The 22362-nt window shown below is 37.9% G+C and overlaps 1 protein-coding gene and 1 long non-coding RNA gene across 13 annotated transcripts in view; one reads left to right on the top strand and one right to left on the bottom strand.

Annotated features, from left to right (window-relative positions):
* The window catches only part of KIF13A (kinesin family member 13A), an 80523-nt gene that overhangs the window by 7164 nt on the left and 50997 nt on the right, over positions 1–22362 (bottom strand). For 2 of the 12 annotated variants that reach the window (XM_053396781.1, XM_053396782.1), the window contains exons 20-38: positions 20337–20486; positions 19530–19694; positions 18842–19015; positions 17813–17964; positions 17315–17447; positions 17085–17231; positions 15415–15456; positions 13431–13530; positions 12923–13049; positions 12041–12096; positions 11431–11555; positions 9605–9781; positions 8927–9019; positions 8581–8733; positions 8181–8258; positions 7732–7776; positions 7006–7117; positions 5283–5431; positions 4712–4816 (exon numbers count right to left, since the gene is read on the bottom strand). In XM_053396781.1, the coding sequence (XP_053252756.1) occupies positions 4712–4816; positions 5283–5431; positions 7006–7117; positions 7732–7776; positions 8181–8258; positions 8581–8733; positions 8927–9019; positions 9605–9781; positions 11431–11555; positions 12041–12096; positions 12923–13049; positions 13431–13530; positions 15415–15456; positions 17085–17231; positions 17315–17447; positions 17813–17964; positions 18842–19015; positions 19530–19694; positions 20337–20486 (2283 nt within the window). Of the gene's footprint in view, positions 1–1658; positions 1818–2610; positions 3128–4711; positions 4817–5282; positions 5432–7005; positions 7118–7731; positions 7777–8180; positions 8259–8580; positions 8734–8926; positions 9020–9604; positions 9782–11430; positions 11556–12040; positions 12097–12922; positions 13050–13430; positions 13531–15414; positions 15457–17084; positions 17232–17314; positions 17448–17812; positions 17965–18841; positions 19016–19529; positions 19695–20336; positions 20487–22362 lie in introns of those variants that run through there. The other 10 variants (XM_053396785.1, XM_053396784.1, XR_008331534.1 and 7 more) reach the window with 9 other exon arrangements.
* Positions 10037–20604, top strand: LOC128417741 (uncharacterized). The gene is made up of 5 exons (XR_008331536.1): positions 10037–10500; positions 14229–14289; positions 14964–15053; positions 18820–19437; positions 20045–20604. It is a non-coding gene; the product is annotated as an uncharacterized LOC128417741 (long non-coding RNA).

Raw genomic sequence — 22362 nt, 5'->3', positions numbered from 1 at the left:
AGCTAAATTATCAGAACTGGCCAGACTATCTGAAAATGGTTATAGGAATTTCCTCTTGTGTTTAGTATAAATACCAAAATGAAGTTCATATTGAGAAGCCTCAACAAGCTGCATTTCACAAATAGCAATTGCTCTGAAATGATACTTCTGATATAATTTCTCAAGACAGAGTATGCATGATTTGGAATCGACCACATACAGGACAAAATGTGTGAAATCATAGAAAATAACCTTCAAAAGCATGTTATATATAATCAAATATATATAAAAAAATAGAAGAGTGGGTGTTTTGCTAACTTTATTATAGAAATACACCCTTAATTTAGTTTGGATAATTGGAGGGGGGTGGTCATGGCAAGCTAAATATTAGTTCTTGGTATCATGGGGGTTGATGTGACATTATTTGCACACAGTGAGCTAGTCAACTGTTTTTGCATTTGTGTCTGCTTTGCGCCAAGAATAATTTTTGCAATAGTGTATCACAATTTATTCTAAACTACTTGTAATAATATACAAACAGCATGAGAGTGAGGAACTTTGCGGGCATTAATCCAACTTCTACAGTAATACAAACTACTGGAGTACCATGTAGGGTTCTAAGTGTAGATCTTAGAAATTCATTCTGTGAAATTTCTACATGTTCCATTTCTGTTAATCTCCAAATCTCAGTTCAGTAAAACAGCTGGGAGGGGACTTCTGCATAACCAAAAACAGCATGCAGTGCTCTCCAAGCTTTATACTTAGTAGAGATTTATTCAATGGCTTCACTATCAAGTGGCCATTTATGGTGAGAGAGATATTTTCCAAAGGCAAAAATACTTGTTTTAGCATAATTAACATAATAATAATTTATTATTTATACCCCACCCATCTGGCTGGGTTTCCCCAGCCACTCTGAGCAGCTTCCAACAAAATATTAAAATACAATAGTCTATTAAACATTAAAAGCTTCCCAAAGAGGGCTGCCTCCAGATGTCTTCTAAAAGTCTGGTAGTTGTTTTTCTCTTTGACATGTGTTGGGAGGGCGTTCCACAGGGCGGGTGCCACTACCGAGAAGACCCTCTGCCTGGTTCCCTGTAACTTGGCTTCTCACAGCGAGGGAACCGCCAGAAGGCCCTCGGCACTGGACCTCAGTGTCCGGGCAGAATGATGGGGGTGGAGACACTCCTTCAGGTATACTGGACCAAGGCCATTTAGGGCTTTAAAGGTCAGCACCAACACTCTGAATTGCATTTGGAAACGTACTGGGAGCCAATGTAGGTCTTTCAAGACTGGTGGTAAGTGGTCTCAGCGGCCACTCCCTCTCACCAGTCTAGCTGCCGCATTCTGGATTAGTTGTAGTTTCTGGGTCACCTTCAAAGGTAGCCCCACATAGAACGCACTGCGGTAGTCCAAGCGAGAGATAACTAGAGCATGCACCACTCTGGCGACACATTAAGTTGTTCTCACTGATATATCAATCTAAAGTTGCACAGCAACAATTTTAGCACTACATGGGCAGGACATAAAGTCTGAATATAATGATACGATCCAATTTGTGGAACAGTGCCAATACTGAAGTCGTTTGAGGTATACTGGTTAGAACTTGAATTAAGTTTTACCCACTAAAAATTGATTTCTATGACATAGATTGAGTAATTTGTAAGATAGGGCTCACCATTCATTAGACATTTTAACTAGTCCAACATGATCTAATCATTTCAGAATCTTCTTGCTTATCCTCCACTAGCTCAGTAATCAACAGTCAGCACACTATGTCCAGTCAATGTCCTTGAAAAGTGAAAATTTCTTGCAACCTTTTTCTACACTGAAGGATCCTTTCAGAGAAAACAAAAGCCAGGGGAAAATGAGGTTTGGGCAATATCAGGTGAACACGACAATAAGTAACTACTCTGCAGTCTATGTGGTTTCTATACCTTGAAGAAAACTGTTTGTTGACATATGAAAATAATTGAAATTTTAACAGTGAATGTAACTGATGTTTTTATACCAAAAGAAACTTAGATAATTTTAAATACAATCTTCCACTAGTGAAGTGCAAAATCCTCTTAATGCTTTCTCTATACATTCTTTGTATAGAAATGAATTATGCTGTGCAGTAAACAAGAATGTATTGCTGTTTATAGATACCATAATCAAGTTCACTTAGCTGTCTACAAACAAAGCATAACATAAAAGGATAGTGGCAGCTCCATGTATCTGCTCACAGACAAATCTGGGATCTAGGTCCACTGCGCTGACACCTATAGCCATCTAGCTCCAAGGTAGTGGTGAAACTGGAATAACCACAGAATATTTGTTAATTAAATATGATTACATTTTGAGAAGGCTATGCTACAACTCTCTCATCAGGAAAAAGGTAAAGGTAAAGGACCTCTGACAGTTAAGTCCAGTTGCAGACGACTCTGGGGTTGCGGCACTCATCTCGCTTTACAGGCCGAGGGAGCCGGTGTTTGTCCGAAGACAGTGTTTCCGAGTCATGTGGCCAGCATGACTAAGCCACTTCTGGTGAAACCAGAGCAATGCACGGAAACACAGTTTACATTCCTGCCAGAGCGATACCTATTTATCTACTTGCACTTTTTTGTGTGCTTTCAAACTGCTAGGTTGGCAGGAGCTGGGACTGAGCAATGGGAGCTCACCCCGTTGTGGGGATTCAAACTGCCAACCTCCTCATCGGCAAGCCCAAGAGGCTCAGTGGTTTAGACCACAGTGCCATCTGTGTCCCCCTCATCAGGCAAACTTGAAATCAAAAACTCCAGAAAGAGAGATCCTCATTAATATAAAATAACATGGCACCATTTATAAGGGCAATAATTCATTTACAACTGTTCATGCCTATTAAGTGGCTAATTTATTAAGTGAAATAAGGTTAGAACTAAGGGTTACCAACTTTTCCCCCTAACCAGGCTCCTGTGTAATTTAGAGGGTTGACAACTTTTCTGGCTGCTTCTTTGCCTTGCAACAAGTGGTTCACTGGGTGCCATTAGCAGCAAGTCATATTGATTCCCATGCCCTACAATCATCCTGGCTGATTTTTCACATTGTATAGATGTTAAAGATATGAAAGCAGGCCTGTCTATGGGGTCTTCAGGTCAATTGGCAAGCCAAGCCAAGCCAATAAAGGCTGCAATGGAAAAAGAGGAAACTTAGAAGATAAAGCACACCCAGGCACACAATTGTTCTATAAATCTCCCTCCACACTTCTCCCCCCAGGGCTGAAGGTTTTCCTGTGCTTTCAGCAGCTAAATGTACACCTCAAGATATATTTTCTCCTTGCTCCCAACACCCAAAACCTCTCAAATGATATTTTTACTTATCTCTTCTGATTCTGATCTCTTCCTCATCTCCTTTTACACTTAACTTCAAACTTTCTGGCCTATCTTCACTACCTACCATTCTAGGCAGAGATCTGATCTCTAAGAATCTTGCCAGGTAACTGCAAGCTTATCTGCTTCCAGAAGCCAAGATTGGCCATAAATTGCTGTCAAGTAGCATCTGAATAAGCAAGTACTTTGACTATGAGTGGTATAAAAATGCCTTTTGTGGTGGTGGTGAGGATTAACTACCAATGTAGTTAAATTATCTTGGACTCAACCCGTTCACAGCTTTCATATCACAAGGGCTTTGAACCTGGGCTGGTAGCATATAGGCAGCCAGTGCAAATGTTTTAGCCTTCAGTGACAAAGATGTATCCTAAGAGCACCTCTTGATGCTTTAGAGGGAGCATAACCCCAATCAGAAGAAGCAACTGGCTTATCATTTGGAAACGAGAACCGCCTATTCAAAGAGCCTCAATCTTCACAAGATTTCAACACAATTTATTGGCCTGCATCCAGTCTCTGGTCCAGGGCTTGCACAATCTCTCCAGATTCAGATGTTATGGATAAATAGAGCTGCATATCATCAGTGTACTGCTCCAAAATTCCTATCAACCACACCCAACTACTTCATATAGATGTCAGAACCCCAGGGGATAAAGAACACTCCCCTAATGTTATTCTCTGGACTCAGCTATGCAGGTAAGTGTGGAACCACTGTAATACAGTGCCTCTAATACCCACTCCACACAGTTTATCGTGGAGGATACTATGGTCACTGGTATCAAAGGCAGCTGAAAGACTAAGCAAGAGTAACAGGGTCCCAATTCCATCTACCTCTTAGTAAAGGTCATCCATCAGTGCAACCAAAGTTTATTCAGTCCCCAAACCAGGCCTAAACCCAAGACTGCAGTATATCCACTTCAGTGTCAACGCTAGGTATACAACACTTTATTTTATAAAGTTGATTGTCTATGTGAGGAAGCCAAGAAAGGTGGACATTTCAAATATATGAAAATGAATGGCAAGTCTGCTTTGCTGTACACTTCAACGTTTACATTTTTCAGTCTAAACCAATCTACAAATTAAACATGTGGAAGTACTGGAAAGTTCATGAATGCTGACATTCTGAATTTACCAGTGAATAAGCCCTACAAAGTTCTACCTTTCCCCTTGAAAACTTATATATGAATGATCATTTCAAAATATATGAATGATCAATTTAAAATAATTGTAACAAATTATGCATTTTGCCACATATTTAAAAGCCAACATGCACGTTGTATGCACATCTTGTTTCCTTCACTATTACAGTATAGCAAAAATTACACCCCATGAGAGGGCCTTAAACCACCACCAGGCATTATGACAGAAACCAATGCAAAACTTACAATATTTTCCTCATGTATGTTATTGTGTTCTACTGGCATGCTACTGGCATTACTTCCTGAGGGCACAACACAACCAGCGCTATGTACCTGAGATGATGGCATGCTCTGCAAAGGTTAAGACACACAAAACATCACACAAATAAGGTATTTACAAACCCATGCATGTTAGTAAGACAGGAGGACATGTTTTTAAAACACCTCAGGCAAGGAGGTTAAATGGCTTAATTACAGAAATCCATGCAACACCACATTTGTTTTCAGTTGTGGAAAACATGAAACCGTTTCCTCAAATAGTGCTATAGCCTAATAAAAGAAATTGACAATTCAGGACAGCTGTTTTTCAACAGACAACGATTAAGCAGAAACACACTCCATGCTGAACAAAAGGAGACAAAAATGAAATAGGATTATCATTCCAGTACAGAGAAAAGGAATTGCTGAATTTTAATGTAGGATTCCAAATTCTCTGTATCACAAATGCAAGCTGCAAGTTATTTACTGGCAAAGACAATAGCTACTTGCACATAAATTAATCAAGATTAAGAAACTATAATAGTTCTTAACTACCTACCTCTTTACTAAGTAGAGGCCGACTTTCAAAGGAGATTTTTTTATGTTCTTCTTTTACTGGCATTAAAGGTTTGAAAAACTTGGGTGGCTGTGGAGAAAATGCTTTAAATGGGCTGACGGTTGATGCATGAGGATTCTCTGATACATAACCTTGGATAATGAAAATAAACACACACACAAATAGGTTAGTTATTCTAACATCAACTGCAAAAATAAGTAAAAAATGAAAAAGAAAGTGATATAAAGCACCACAGGAAATAACCATGATGACGAGCATATTAGATCCTCATTTGTGCCATGTTATGAAATATGTTCATTTCCCTGCTTACCATTCATGGTAAATGTTGTTTGTACAACAAAATAACAGTGGAGTAACAGAGAGGGTTGGATCCAGACTTTATCACCGTGGAAAACGGCTTTTAATTAAGCGACGGGGAGGGGGCATGGCAACTTTTGCTGATTTCCTCTCCTCCTGTATCCACAGTGCCATCTCTCACACTGTTTGAGAGGTTTGCTCAAGGTATAGGATTATATGCAAACCAGTCCAGCATGTCTCAAAGCATGCTCTCTGCTATTTGTAAAGTAAACATACTTTATCACCTACAACTCCCTCCTTTTGCATCAAGAAGGTTTTCCTTAAACAAAGTTTAGCAAAAAGCTTGTCTGCAATTCAGAACATACTTCAAAGAGAACTAATATGAGCTGTGGATGTCTCAAAAGAAAAAGCCTCCCATTCTTTCGTAGAAGTACATAGTGGTAATTATTTACATATGACTCGTAGCATCACTAGAATTTCAGTGCAGCTGCTGGTTAATATAACCCAAGAGAGAATGATAATGTACCTGTCAGCATAAGGTAACAACTCATATGTAATTTGGCAGTTTAAAACAAAGTAAGTCACAAAGCTACAACATTAGTACTAAAACCAAATTTTAATCATTTGTTCCTTAAGCAGTTATTCTTTATAATAATAATTGTACCCTGACCATCTGACTTGATTCTCCCAGCCACTCTAGGCAGCTTCCAATATATATTTTTTCTTTCCTTCTTATCACTAAATCTCCCTCCTCTTCCTTTATGCTGTCATGTATATGCATGTGCACATTTTCTTTTCCTACTTCTCTTCCTCTGCTTTTGTAAACTCCTCAGGGGAGAAACTGTCTAATAATAATAATAATAATAATAATAATAATAATAATAATAATAATAAATACCCCGCCTATCTGGCTGGGCTTCCCCAGCCACTCTGGGCAGCTTCCAACAAAATATTAAAATATCGTAATGCACGTACATTAAAAGCTTCTCTAAACATATCACTGCTCATATCACTACATAAAGCACTATGTGCATTGATTCTACTATATAAAATAATAATGCTTGTTCTAGGAGATAAAACTTATTGGTATATGATCCTAAGTGCTTGGTCTGGAGAGGCACATCCCATTTTGACTTCAGAACCTTCTTAAAGGGTGCTGGGATAGTTGTTTTCGGCCCTTGCAGCAGCAAAGCACCCACAAGCTAACCTTCATCATCATGGGAGAAATAGCCTTTGCTAGCAGATTAAAACACTGTATTGCTTAGGACTGAATGCTGCTTTACACATTTACCACAAGAATTTAAAGACAGTATAACAGAGGGAAATACCCTTTGCATCACTGATATATATATATATATATAATTTCATATATTGACCCAATTAAAACTAGACACAATAAAAATCTTACCACCAGCATCTTTACTTCTGCGAGGAGAATCTCTGGGTAAAGTACCATAACATGATACATCTTGATAACTGGAAGAACAATCTAATACATCTAGATGACCTTCTGACCAACCCTAAAGTCATAAACAACCAAGAAAAGAAACAGGAAAATGTTCATTTTCAAGATACAAGAAAAGAGTTCAGATCCTTTCAAAATAGTCAATGTTCTCTCACACATACATGTTTTTTATTACTACCAAAACTTTTCAGATTTATTTTACGCAACTCAATCCTGTGCATTTTATTCAGAAGTATATCCCCAATGCATTCAGTGGTACTTGCTCCATGGTGTGTCTAGGAGCACAGTCTTATTTTGTTAAAATCTATTACAAAAATACCCCGTAATCTCTCCTATTTCACAGGAAGATTCCTAGGACTTTTTTGGTAATTGATTCACTACTAACTACCCTGAGAAATTTATTGCACCCCCGCATGCCCCTGCACCAGAGAAATAACAGACAGTCTTTCATATTTTATTTTGTGAAGCACCCTGAGATCAGCTCAACTTGATTTTCTCGAGTCAGTAATACATCAAATTATACATTCCTGTTCTAAACAACCTATCATTATTACTGAAGACTAAAGTTAAGGCTTTCTTGTATCAAATAGGAAGGAAAAGGCAATTGTATTTGACTACATTTTCCAAAAAGGTGCCACCACATCTGTTCACTTTTCTTAATATTCATACCTTATCTTCATCACAGCCAGAAATATCTAATCGACTACAGGATACCTAAAACACAACAATAAATAAATATGAGCCCAATGAATGCTATTAGCCTGCTTAGCAGCAGGGTGGCCTTCACATGAGAACCACAGTCTTCTCACCCACTGCTAAGCCTCGGCTGCATTTGAAATAAACAAAAGACTGACAAACATGGCAATAGAACTTCATGAACACTCATGTACTGTATATCTTGCAATTAAAGGAAAGCAGGGTTATACTTGCATGTAGGAAAGGAGCATTAAACCTAAATTATCCCTGACAAATAACTACTGGAATATGTAGAATATGTCCTTTGACAACTTATTCTACTGATTAATCTCATTTTCTCCAGGGTCAAAATGAATACGTTTGTCTACAACCTTAACATTTTTAGTAATATGTGAGTCTTTCACCTTGAAAAATTATCTTACATTGTGGACGTTTGGTGTACTGACACTCCGCTGCATGTGTCGAGTCTTAGTAGAAATAGCTTCTTTGACTGTGACTGCCTGTGTTAAGACAGAATGAGTAAATTGAAATCCATAGTTTCACATAGAGATCTAGGCAATTAAAACTCACTTCAGAAAGTATATATAAAGGTATATTTATTAATACAGAAAAATCATTTTTACTTTAATCAGGTTTGAGGTCTCTGAAGACAGATCAAGAATGGAACATTATATCAAAATTGCACCCCAAGAGCAAGTTCACATTAAACGTTTGCCAGCATTCTCATAGTAAAGGTAAAGAAAATGGAAATATGAGACATCTCTTGTGGCAATTGTTTTACAATAACTAAACTAATTTGGCCTGAAGCTTTTTTCTACTCACCTGTCTTAATCGTTCAAGACTCAAAATGTTTTCTACCTGCAACACTCCACGAGTATACTTCTCAATGTAAGTTTCACCATCAGATGCACCCTCATTTTCACTTCTGGCTGCCATCAGAGCCAGTGTCTCCCGATCTTCAATTTCTTCTGTGGCCTAAAAATTAAACTGCTTAATTTAATCTGTTTAAAACTGGGACACAAACAGAATGCAACGTTATGCAGTCCTTATACAGATGCCACTTCAGAATGCCTAAAACAGTACTTTGAGGATGCAGTTTACAGGAATCTCTTTTACTTTGATTTTTTCATTTATTCTAACTTATTGAAAAAAGTACAGTAGAATTTACCTTTGGTATATTTGAAACTATTTCGTAGGCCACACCACAAGCATACCATATATTCTTCAAAGATATTCTTCGTTTGAGACTCTGGGTAAAACTCTAGGGGGGAATTAAAGAATAAAGTATTCGTATGATGAATAGTGTGATTAAGCAAGCTAATAAAATGGTTTCTTGCAGGTTCATGTCACATGCAATGGGGTAGGGGCTAACTCTCATCCTGGCATCCCAATTCAGCCTCCTTAGCATATTTTTCATCCCACCCAATACCTCACTGGGAATGGCAAAAAATTAAAAGAAACATGGTGTTATTTTACTTTGTAAAAACAATTGAACATTGTTTTCACCCTCCATCAACACATGCAACATTATAAAAAACACCTTTATTTGATTGCATAAATTGGAATGTAAATTACTACAACCATAAGCTAACCTTTTTATTTAAACATTTATCAAGCTTTGTATACCTTCCTTTGTTTATGTTCCTTTTGTTATTCTGCATGTTCCTTTAGTAACGAAACTAAACATCAACAAAACATTTCTGTGGTTTTTTATTTTTAAAAAACAGCATTGTATGTGCATACTTCCTGGTTTAGTTTATTATTTCTAAATTTTATCCCAACAGTTAAGTCAACAAAAAAGAAATATAGTCAAAACAAGATACATTAAGCAGAATTCATCCATCACCTGCTTATTGTAAATATTTGCAGCAATTCTTTTACGTAGCACAAGTTCCATTGCAGCAGGGTGGCTGAGTTGGACTGTAATTTTCACAATCAAATAGATTCTCTCATTTTGAGGTGTTACCCTATTCAAGTGCACTGAATCATGCACAGAAGGGTCCCATGCAGCAGTGGCCGAAACCTAGGAGCACAATTTGGTAGAATATTATAAAGGAAACTGATCTGAATTGCTTAAATGTTTACCCTACCTTTTTAACATTCCTGAAATACAGAAATGCTTAGACAATTAACACGACATTAACAAAAGCAATTAATGAACACGATTAAAGTCCCATGGTTTCAATGAGTCTAAGTAAAACTGAGTAGAATTGTACCTCTGTCAATTTTTTTTGTAATGTATTTGATGGGGAAAGTGCTTTGCCTGATCAGGTAGCAGTTGGTTTAACTGTCACTGGGGGAGCTAAACAGACAGCCAAGGAGGGGTTGGAGACAGAACTATCAGTATGCAAAAGAAGAATAAAACGTACCCACATTTTGATTGGTGGTTGCAGGTTTAGAATATTCAGTTAGACAATGTGATTGGCTGGGGCTGGACCAGAGGGGGCAGAAGAAGTGAATATATGGCAGTTAAAGTCAGTTAGGGTTAGTCCATGTTGCTCAGAGAGGAGTCAGCATTTGTTGGTGCTTGGTGTTCATGGTGGGCAGCCAGAAGAAGAGAACAAAGAAGATTAAGGAACAAGAGGACATGAAAGGAAGGCTGGGGTAGCTGAATTGGCTTGGCTCAGGCTGAAGAGTGGAGAAGAAGTGAGAGGCAGTTTGGAATGCCAGGCTCTGTCTGGTGTCAGGTAGGAGAGAAAGATTCCAGAGCAGAGCAACGGAAACAGCCCTGTGCTTCAGCAGGTCAGTATAGGTCAAAAGAGAGGCTTCAGTAAAGGTCCTAGTTATAGAGTTGGTGAGGCTTAACTGGGATGGAGTAAATAGAACAATCTGGCAAAAGAATCTTAAATTAGGTCCTTCAAAGGTGACTTAGTTTAGTAATAGTGTAAAATAAGCTGCATTTAATCAACATGTTAACAAAGTGCATATCCATAACTGCATACACTTGTGCACCGCATAATGCAATAAATAAACATTGATTTCTTTGTCAAATATAATAGCTATACCCGATAGACTTTGTACTACATTGATATCAACAGTTACTCAGGTTACTGATAAGTTAAGGGTGCTAAGGGTATAAGTAATATAAAATGGTGGCAGGACTATGGGTTTGGGATAGATGTTTCACAGGGTATCAAAGACATAATAAGCCAAGATATCCATAAACCATCCCTTTGGGACAACTAAAAAGTGAGTGGAGCACACAGGGAGACAGCTATGGATATATTAACTAAGACATTTTTAGCGCTAGCATGGAAGTCAGTGCATTTACCATTTTCTAAGGCTTTGGTGTGGAATATTATGTTACTAGCTGTAAGTATCTATGAGAAGGAAGGAACACCTACATAGAGACTTTAAGAAGAAGTTGGACTTCATTTATACAATTCAAGAATATTAAATGTTTATTCTTCAAAATATAAGTATTTCAACCCCACATGAATTAAGAGCTAATCAAAGATCACTCTGTTAATAGGTTATTCTGAATAACAATAAACTATACACACTTGTTCAACAAAAATCAAGTAGAAAAGAGTAAACTCTAATTCAAGGTTTCAAAGGTATAATGTAACATTAAATGTATTGAAAAAGAAAGAAAATGGATTGATGAAATGCAAACAGTAAAAATATGATAGCCATACATCTACTGTACAGAATAGCTCACTAGAAATTTACCTCATCTTTGCTGTGTTTTATGATTGGCAGATAAAAGAATTGACTTCCATGTTCTTTTGGTAGTATTGAATTTACTCCTGATGCATGTGGACCTATAAGCTGTTCATTGGCACTGAGGTCATCAGCTAACAAAAAAATAAAATTAAGTTACAATACATTTTTTTAGCTTTAATTATTTCCTATGTCCCAGTCTTAAACATATTACACAGAAATCATGCATAATTGGAAAACAATGCTTTAGATAGGATAGACTTACACTTCTCATGTTACATTTGTATACATCAGCTTAATGCAATTTGTTACCCCACAATGCAAGTACATGGCAACAAATACAAATCATTGCAAAATATCATTTTGGAACTTTTGATGAAGATGTTTAAGAATGTGTCTTTACACATGATGGAAGAACTCTAATGCCCGACAACTGTGCTTCTTTCAATACATTCAATAAACAAAAAAACCTGGATTATTTAAAAGCCACCAGATCCAGATCTGCAGCACTTCAGATTCCCAAACAGCAATAAAACACCGGCAATATGAAAGCATATAAATACGTCAAGCATATTCAAGGGAATTCATACTTCCACTCCCTTCATAAGCTGTAACTTACCATTCAAATCAAGGAAAAGTACAGGTATATGTGTTTCCATTCCAGAAGGTGGGATCCTAACAGTAAGGAAACACCCCAGTTAATAAAATAAACCATACACATGCAAATATATTTTAATGGAAAACTGAAAGCGTTAAAAACAAATGACATTAACTAGGGGGAACCTACAACAAAATGTTACAGTGTATCCTTGGACCCTAACAGGAGAGCTCCTAGTCCCATGGTTCATAAAAGAGAAAAGAATTCACAGGGGTGGGGTGGTGATATTTTCTCTACTATATCTCCTAAACAGTCCCTAGTTTTATGGAAATGAAGTGTTTGGAGCTGGATGCAAGTCCTGAATCTAATCATCTCAATGCATAATTGAGCGAAATGTGGAGACAGGAGAAAGTGTGTCTTTTTTACTTCAGGACCCCAGTACAGGTGTTAACACCTACCACAAGCATTAATAAAACAGGAAATATTATGGAATCTGTAAATGAACTTGTATATAAACCCCGGTTCTACATTATTACATGACTGTGCATTTTACCTCCAGAAACCTTTTTTATTTTCTATATATTAAAATATTTATATCCTGCCCTTAATCCAAAGATCTCAGGGTGTGATAAATCTTCAGGATACATAGACCAGCAAAAAAACAACCAGTTCACTTCAGCAGTTTTTCTTCTAGTTGTAATAAGTTTTTAGCTGAACTAAGGGCACTAATGTTCTGTGTTGTGGAATATAAAGGTCATTTTTTAAAAAAAGATGAACACACATTTAGCATTTTAGCAGCTTATTCTTCCCTCAGATCTTTACTATCCTTTTAACTGCATACAATATTCACTCAAAAGTTATTTTGCAAGCAAGCTGAAATATAATGCATTTCAGTCAACCTACCAATTTGCAGGAGCACCTGGGATCCCACTGTCTGGTGCTGGGACTAGCACAGCATTTCTTTCTTCTGTTAGCCCTACCCACTGTTCTACAAGACGTGCTTCTCTTTCCATGTCATCTTCTGTTTTATCTATAATGAGATATCGGATATGAAGAGTGGACTATTGGTCACATACTGTGGAAGTACTTTTTCCAGGGGCATCCAGAAAACAATGGGTTAATAATACATTTTCCAATTATTTAAGAGTAGCAAAGTGACAGGTTGGTTTTGAATTCCAATGAATGCAGATTAGATCCAACAAAGCTAATGAAAATTCTGCTCTCAAAGGTGGATTCATTTTGTAATGAGCGAATTATCCTAATTTTTCACTTTATAATGAGCTGAACATCACAAAAAGCCTTTCAAATACAAACAACTTTTAAAAATAAATCAGTAATACACTAGGCTAACATTCTTTTTTGATACAAAGGAATGAAAAATTCTTACAATTAAATCACAAGATCCACAAACCTTGTTTATTGCTGATTTTTTTAATCTGTTCATCTAGATATTCTCTGCGTTTTATTAGTGCCTCTGACCATCTCTCTCTCACACAATTTAAGTCTTCCTCCTATGGAAAAAGAGAGTTGTTGTTTTTTAACATATACAACATGCACATTTAATTTTATGCAGTTTTCAGCTTTGATTGGAAGATGTTAACAAATAGTGTTCATTCACCTTTACATCAGATAGTACATAACCCAAGAAGGGAAGCTCACCCAACTTGCAAAGAGCATAAAGAATGAAAAGCTGAAACTGCACCACCCACTCCATAGTTAGAGCTCTTTGTGTATTTTGTCTCTTGCAAATTTGTGATTTAGATCCAGGCAGAAAAATAATGCATTGGCCAACAAACTATTTAGTAGCATATGAAAGAGAAAACAATTAAAGAGACATCAACATATATACCCTTAAACCTGTATTAACTCCATTATGAGAAGCTGTTACCAGAGTAACTAAATCATCCACATGCAAACAAAAACCCATCATGCAATCATGCTTTCTGGTATTAAAGGAATGTTTGATCCATTCTTCATAATTCATTACCAGGAAGTGCCATGAACCGCTTGAAGCAAGTTAGTAGCTAATTCAGGCTCAAACTACTGTTGACAGCAGGATGGTGTATTTAAATCTGGATCTGCCTAACTTATCGAAGTACCATATTTATGGAGGTGGGGGTCCTCCTGGATGGGAAGTGCAAAGCCTTCCCTCTCCTTGTGGTTTATCTACTTGCAGTTTGTTCTCTGAAGCCATTTTCTCCTCATCCAGGCTAAATACCAGAAGTGTCTCTATCTGTGAGAAGAGTGCTTGGGGAGAAGGTTGCAAGAAGGTAAGCAGTGTGTGTTGAGTTGCCTTTGGTGTGTGGATGTGGGTGTTTAGCACTGCTCACCCATTTATTCCTTATACTCCTAAATTGGACTTCTAGTTTCCTTGTTTCACAGGACTGGGTCAGAGAGGAGCTTTAGGCATTTGAATCAGCCATCACCTGTAGTTTGAGCTGTTGGTTTTTGGAACAACTGTACAACTTACTAGGGTATTTGCATAGATACCTACATTTATACAACTGGTGGTTTTTTTTGTTTTTTGCTGCTTGTTAAAAAGTTTTTTAAAAACCCTTAATATTAAGAAGCCTTCATACATAATTCATTAATTCATAAATATATTAAAGCTGTAGGCATCAGGAAAGTAAATTTTACAGGACTAGCTTTTTATTATTAAAAAATAGTTTAACAGTACAGTACACACAAATATTTGATGCTTTTGTTATTGCACTGAACAAAATGTGATTTAATGAAACCTGTAAAAATTATGGATGACAAATAATTGTATGTAAAAATTATTATGATTTCAAACATTATTTAGTTAAAAAAATGAAGAATTCAGCTTTTGGCCTCAATTCTACCATATAAGAGATGTCTATAGCTCTCTCTTGTACGTCTCCGTTGCATTACACCAACATCTGAATTCGACACACAATACAACTTTCTCTGTTGCCTTGCCCAGGCTCTGCGGGACTTCCTTCCCAGGGAAGTCTGTTTTGTCCCCTTTTCGATGGACTTTCATCAGTGAGTGAAGACAATCCTTTTCTGGCAGGTACTTGACATGGTTTTTAATCCTCGGCTTTTCCCTCCCTGAAATTTCTTTGCTATCTTGTATCTCCTGCATCTGTTTTACATTGTTTTATTGACAGTTGTTTTAATTAAGTTGCAAGCCACCATGCTGTTTCTTAATTTTCAACAATCTAAATAAATCATTAATATATTGATCATTAGAAATGTCACATGAAGGAGCACAGTGTATTGTCAAATTAAGCTGAGATGCTTGTTCTTTAAATCAGTGTCTTTTAATGCATAAAGTTCCAAGAGCAAATTATTTCAGTAACTTTTTGGAGTTGATAACTATTAGCATTAGCTGTGCCCCATGCTATGTGCCCCAACAACAACAGCAGCAATACCTGATAACTATCCATATCACCATCATCATCATCATCTCCTCTCTGGTAGAAAAAAATAAACTTTATAAACATAGAGAACATGCATTTTTCTTGCTAACAAACTCCAAATAAGAGCAAACATCATGGACACAAATTAGAACAAGACAGAACAGAAAGCATCAAACCTTATTTTATTTATTTTCTTTGTTTATATAAAGGTTTAATGACCCACTAGTATGGTGAAGAGAACAGACATGTGCTGCTCCTCTTTACCACTTACTGTAAAAAGCTTTGAGAGTCAGGACCTCCAGGCTAATACCTAATCACGTAGAAGCAAAATTCATGCAATGATGCTCCCTTGCTTTCTAGAGACATAAACTATGTATATGATATCTTCATGCTTTCAAGCATTGGGTTGTTGTTTTGTTTTAAATTAATTAGTTCACTTTTTGAAGCACATGACTGATGGGAGAAGTGTCCACCTGTTCTTCTACATGAGGTTTATCTCTGGTAATTTATGCTGGATCTTTATCATTATGCACTCAGTCTACACATCTTTGATGTAACAGTGGGCATTCAGCAATCACATAATAGCCAGGTTCACGTGCAATGTTAAACTGTAGCTTAAAATAAACTATGTTTTAATGTGCACAAACATTTTCCTCCTTCCTTTGCATCTGACTATGCCATGCAGGAAAGGAAAGAAGCCAGAGTCTGTCTTGTAGTGACATGCAAACTTGGGCTCATGGCTTGTTTCCTTCCAAATAAGTCATGAGTGGAAGCCAGTATTTGTGCTTGGCTTACCACTTTTGATTTATACGGAGAGATACAAATCATGAGTCCAGCTTTGCCCACCCTACAAGGCAGATTCAGGCTTGTGTCCTACCACGTGTCACAGAAAGGAGGCTGCTGAAATTAGGCTTGAAAAGGGGGTGGGGGGGTTGCCAACAACTATTTGTCTGGTTTGCAAATGTGCCTATGGGCCCAAAAAGGCTGGAGAGCCCTTCCAGAGTTGTTGTTGTTGTTTTAACTATGATTTAAGGTTACATGCAAACAAGGCCATTGTGGATGGAGGGAAGACTTGGATTCAGTCCCTCCAAAGCACATCAAGTGTAAGTCACTTCTTAGTATACAAATGCACAGAGCCCAAGAGGTGAGCAAGTGGTTGTTGAGGGGAAGGGCTGTAGCTCAATGGCAGAGCATCTGCTTTTGAATGCAGAAGGTCTCAGGTTCAATTCCTAGCATCTCCAGGTAGTCCTTTCAGTCTCCTCATCGGGCTTACAAAAGAGGAAGAGATTGTACCTGAGGCTTGCGATGACTAGTTTACAATAAACTTTTAAAATCAACCTGCTCCAACTTGGTGTCCTCCAAATATTTTGAACTACAATTCCCATCAGCAAACTTCATCTACTCAGCATTCAGTTTCTGATAATGGCCAGCAAGATGCCCCTGAAAGGTTACAAGCCCCTGAAAGTCACCAATTTGATATTGTATCTGGCATTCAAGGGATGCCAGTTCAAGACATGATTTCCATTTAGCTGCCATTCCTAATGGCCCTTGAGAAGCTATCATCCATGCCTTGCTTCAAGTGTACATACAAATTCCACACAGTATCCTTCAAAGGCACAAGTGAAAACAACAAATCTGCACCACAATATAATAATTTAGCACTTTAAAGCCACTTATCCTACCTGGTAACTGTCCAACCCCCGTTGCAATTTGGTTGATCTGGCAGTCACACAGCCAATGGAGACAGACAGAATGGCTTCTACCATAAGTGGCAATGTTCCCGAATGCTGTACTGGTTTAACCATCACCTGAACTCTGCGAGAATGACCCTGGTCATATAAGTAGGGAAACATGTAAATTAATGTAAACACACTTTAGTATTCTTATCTGGGAGGGATAAAATTAATTGTACCTGTCGAAGCTGGAAAATCCCTCCTGTATTTACATCCTTTGCCTGGTGGAGCTCCACAGCTGTATAGTCCCCCAGTTCATTCAGTTCTTGAATTGAAACCCACATTTCTATTCGACGTGTCACTTCATTCCACCTAGAGACAATCCAAAAAGCAATAAGAATAGTATGAATACTCTTCCTTACACTTTAGTAGAAATTTGTAGAACCATTCATTTTATCTACTTATTAGATTTTTATCCCACCCTTCTTCCCCAAGGTGCCAAGGGCAGGAAGCAACAATACAATTAGTAATTAACAAATCAAATATTATTGCAGAAAGAAGACTATGAGAAATCTCTTCTTTGTACTCAATTTCTCTCCTACCACCTCTCACAGGCATACACACCCATCACCCTCTAGCTCTCAATTCATCTCTGGCACATGTGCTGTACTTCCTCCTTTCTCCCTATATTTGAAATGAGGCTTCACTACTATAAGGAAAATACAACATAGGTTTACCTGTCTCTCAAGGTCCTGGTTTTTGCATGTAGAGTATCCACCTCCCATATGGAACTGCCGTTTCCAGCACATCTGTGACCCCATACCTCAATAGCAAGTGCTCCATCTTGAATGAACTCCAGAAATTCTTCTGTTACATTCACCACATAATCCTAGAAAATTGCAATACTTACTGCAAAACACTTAAAGCATGATTTTTATCAGCTCTATGATTAAAAAACCAGATGAATGTTCAAATGTTCTTGTGGGCAGAAAAAAACTCCCAATGAAGATATTAATTCCATGAACCAGGTAAAATGCAGAATTTTGTATAATACTGAACAGACCACTATTTTATATTAATACTTCAGTTATATTTGCACAGGTAGTCAAAATTCCATATTTTGTGTTGATTACTACAACATATTTAATACTGTAGTCCCTGTTCTAATGAGATATATTGAAATAAGCATAACCACCAAACATTTTAGGAATAACAAAGCTCCATTTTCAGAGACCAGAAAGTTTGCCAGACTAACTCACTCCTAACTAATATGTTTTTGTGGAAGAATTAATGTTTCATTTCCTTAATCCAATCCCATTTTCCATAACAGTGAATAGGCTGGTCACATCTTCTCTCTGACTAGGTTTCCTAAGAACCAAGTTGTATGTTCTGTCTTCCTTCCTCTTTCCACTGGAAATCACAAATAAAAGTACCAGGAGCAGGTTACACAACTCCAGCATTCAATGCCACTAATGACTTGCAGAATTCTGTTTAACCTATGTCAGGGTTCCCAAACTGTGGCCCAGAGTGTGTGTGAAGAACCTGGTGGCCTGCCCAAAAGGTGAGTGGAATGGACTGAAGGTAATTGGTGGGGGAGGCACTTGAAAGCAATGGAAAGGAATTTTTGTTGTTGTTTAATGAAGGTATTAGAACCCCTTGTTTCATCTCCATCTCACTGTACAGTAGGATGGAATCATACATATGTGTGTGTGTGTAAAATATGGACTCAAATGTATTTTTCTAGCATTCCAACCAAACTAAATTACCTTACAATGAGCAAAAGTCACTGTAAACTGGATATCCTTGGTCAGAGGTGAAGGCACATCTGGGTCTACAACTGGTGCTGCAACAGTTGACTCACACTGATCCCAGAAGGTGTATTGACAAAAGACAAAGTTTGAGAGATTCAAAGGTAGTCCTGTTGCTTCTTTAATTTTTACCTAGACAACAGTAAAACTGTAATTCAATATACTGGCATATTTATATTAATATATTCAGCTATACTCAGAATATTCAGTTAGACAATGGTTGACTAAGTAAGGCCAATTTTATCTCACAGCTAGGCTCATAAAACAATCTAAAAATTAACACTCAATATATACAATATGTTTAACAAACAAAAGCATCGTAAGATTATTTGGTAATCCTTGTCCACACACATGTACTGCTGGACAAGCATTGAAAACTTCAACTGCTGTAAATTAGCTAACCCCAATGAATGGCTTACATTTTTAAATTGTTGACTTTACTTGTCTAAAACTTCCATCCAAGGTGCAGACTATAGTATGAACATACGACAAATAAAGATAAACTAAATCTCTGAAGGTGTATGGAAACCAACTGGAAATGGATGAGTGACAAGGTATTTCCCATTGCTGATTGTAAGACATGCAAAATGTTTAGAGTATTATATAGGTATATCCTATTAAAATATTAATATACATATGTCCATACCCTGCAGGTGAGTTTTTTTGGCCTGTGAGTAATTTCTCCATTGTTGTCCATGATTTCTATACTTCCACTTTCACTTGAGTTTTCAGAAGAATCATCTCCTTCCACTAGGCGTTCTGGGACAACACCAGTGACACGCATCACTTCAACATGCAGACGCCCTGCAACCTGCACCCCAAAAATATTAATATTGAAGACCTTGTAGTACTGCATAGCATCAGTAATCCACATATTTACATATATAAATATAATTGTAGCTTCAACTGAACAGAAAAACAGCATGCAGATAACAATTGCACATTACATATGACCATTCTCAAATCTGTCTCAGATCCAACTTGACATTATGGAGGTTCACATGTAAGATGTGGTGCTCAGTATCTAACCAGTAAAATTCTCATTTCCTTGCTCAGCTATTATCCAAATTTACATGTTTAAAAATAAAATGGAAGTTATTGATAGTTGTTTTGAATTGCCTTCTGTGTACTCACAACTTTCCCCTTTGATTTGACTTCTAGATTTAGAACACCGGAGGAGCAAGTGAACTATAGTCAAAAATTTGGTCGTCAGTACATGAAATTCAGTGGCTTGGTCATTTGCCCTCTACTCAAAGCATTTCTATTTAATGTTTCAGTGGCCCCAATCTTCTCGTGTCCCTAGACTGTGTTCCCATCCTGACTGCTGTCTTATTGCAGGTGTATGCAGCAAGACATCATTGATGCATTAATAGTGGCTTTATCGTGCCTTTCCTTCCTTAATACATACCTGCTGCTCATAGCAGAATAGATGACACCAGAGACTGAAACTTACCTCCCCCTGTTGGCTAATTATTGGTACTGCATACTGAAGTTTAACATCACAGAAAAGGCACTCCAAAAAGACATTCGCTACACCAATTAAATTGTGGTTTTCTTGTGCTTCATAGAAAGGGTCACCTCTTTTTCCAGTGAGTCTCTTCATCTGTTTTTTAAAAAGACAATTAAAATTTCAAAAACAAAAATGATTTAGCATTGTGATCCAACATGGATGTGCTAAAAAATTATGAGCTACATCCAATAAAGTCATATTCAAATCCCCATTTCACCACTGTGCAACATGTCTAAACAAGGCAGGTCAGATGATAGCAGAAGACAAGAGCACATGTAGAGCACTAGAGTGTATATAGAGCACCTGCTCTGGGCCTGTTGTTGTTCAACCTATTTCTAAATTACTTGGATGAAGGTATTGAAGGGATGCTCATCAAATTTGCACATGACACGAAACTGGGAGGGGTAGCCATTGCTGCTGAAGACAGAATCGGGATGCAAGATGACCTGAGCAGACTGGAGAACTGGGCCCAAACTAACAAAATGTATTTCAATACGGACACATGTAAGGTTCTACACTTAGGCAGGAAGAACCAGCTACACAAATATAAGATGGGGGACACCTGGCTTGCCAGTAGTACACGTGAAAAGGATCTAGGGGTCTTACTGGTCTGCAAGCTTAACACGAGTCAACAGTGTGATACAGTAGCAAACAAACCTAATGCTATTCTAGGAAGCATCAACAGAAGCATAGTGACCTGATCAAGGAAAGCAATAGTCCCACTCTCTTCTGCCTTGGTCAGACCACAACTGGGGTACTGTGTTCGGTTCTAGGCACCATAATTTAAGAAGGATATTGACAAGCTAGGATGTATGCAGAGGAGGGTGACCAAGACGATCAAAGGTCTGGAAACCAAACCTTATGAGGAACGGTTGAGGGAACTGGGTATGCTTAATCTGTAAAAGAGGAGATATAACAGCCATCTTCAAATAACTAAAGGGCTGTCACATGGTGGATGGAGCAAGCTTGCTTTCTCCGGCTTTGGAGACTAGGACCCAAACCAATGGCTTCAAGTTATAAGGAGATTCTAACTAAACATCAGAAAGAGTGGTTTCACTCAGGAGGTAGTGGACTTTCCTTCATTGGAGGTTTTTAAGCAGAGGTTGGATGACCATCTGCCATGCATGCTTTAGCTGAGATTCCTGCATTGCAGGGGGTCGGATTATATGACCCTTGAGGTTCCTTTCAACTCTACAACTCTACAATTCTATGATTCTATTATTCTATGTATACAAACCTAACTCTTATTAACACCAAAAGCTTATTCCTCATTTAAATACTGTAAATGAGTAGCAACACTTTTAACAATTTTGTGTTCCTCACAGAAGACCAAAATTAAATTCCCTGTGTGCAAAAATACTAACAACAAAAACTGTTTGTACTAGTTTTTGATGCAGTCAATGAATACTACATTGCATGAAGTACTATGTTGATCATCATGTTCAGGCAGATAGCATTTCATGTTGAAACAACCATATAATTAAATCCTGAATTACATTAAGTTGTTATCCATTCACTTAAAATAGTAGGACTCAATGCTGATGTGCTTTGAAGAAACAAACTATGAAAAATCTGATATTCCTTATAAAGGTAAAGGGACCCCTGGCCATTAGGTCCAGTCGTGGCTGACTCTGGGGTTGCGGCGCTCATCTCGCTTTATTGGCCGAGGGAGCCGGCGTACAGCTTCTGGGTCGTGTGGCCAGCATGACTAAGCTGCTTTTGGCGAACCAGAGCAGCACATGGAAACGCCGTTTACCTTCCCGCAGGAGCGGTACCTATTTATCTGCTTGCACTTTGTGCTTTCAAATTGCTAGGTTGGCAGGAGCAGGGACTGAGCGACGGGAGCTCACCCCGTCGCGGGGATTCGAACCGCCAACCTTCTGACTGGCAAGTCCTAGGCTCTGTGGTTTAACCCACAGTGCCACCCGCGTCCCTATAGTAGGTCAAATATTAGCAAACATTTCCATTA

This window comes from Podarcis raffonei, chromosome 7 (genome assembly GCF_027172205.1).
Source record: "Podarcis raffonei isolate rPodRaf1 chromosome 7, rPodRaf1.pri, whole genome shotgun sequence".
Taxonomy (NCBI): domain Eukaryota; kingdom Metazoa; phylum Chordata; class Lepidosauria; order Squamata; family Lacertidae; genus Podarcis; species Podarcis raffonei.
This window is presented reverse-complemented; position numbering and strand designations above follow the sequence as displayed.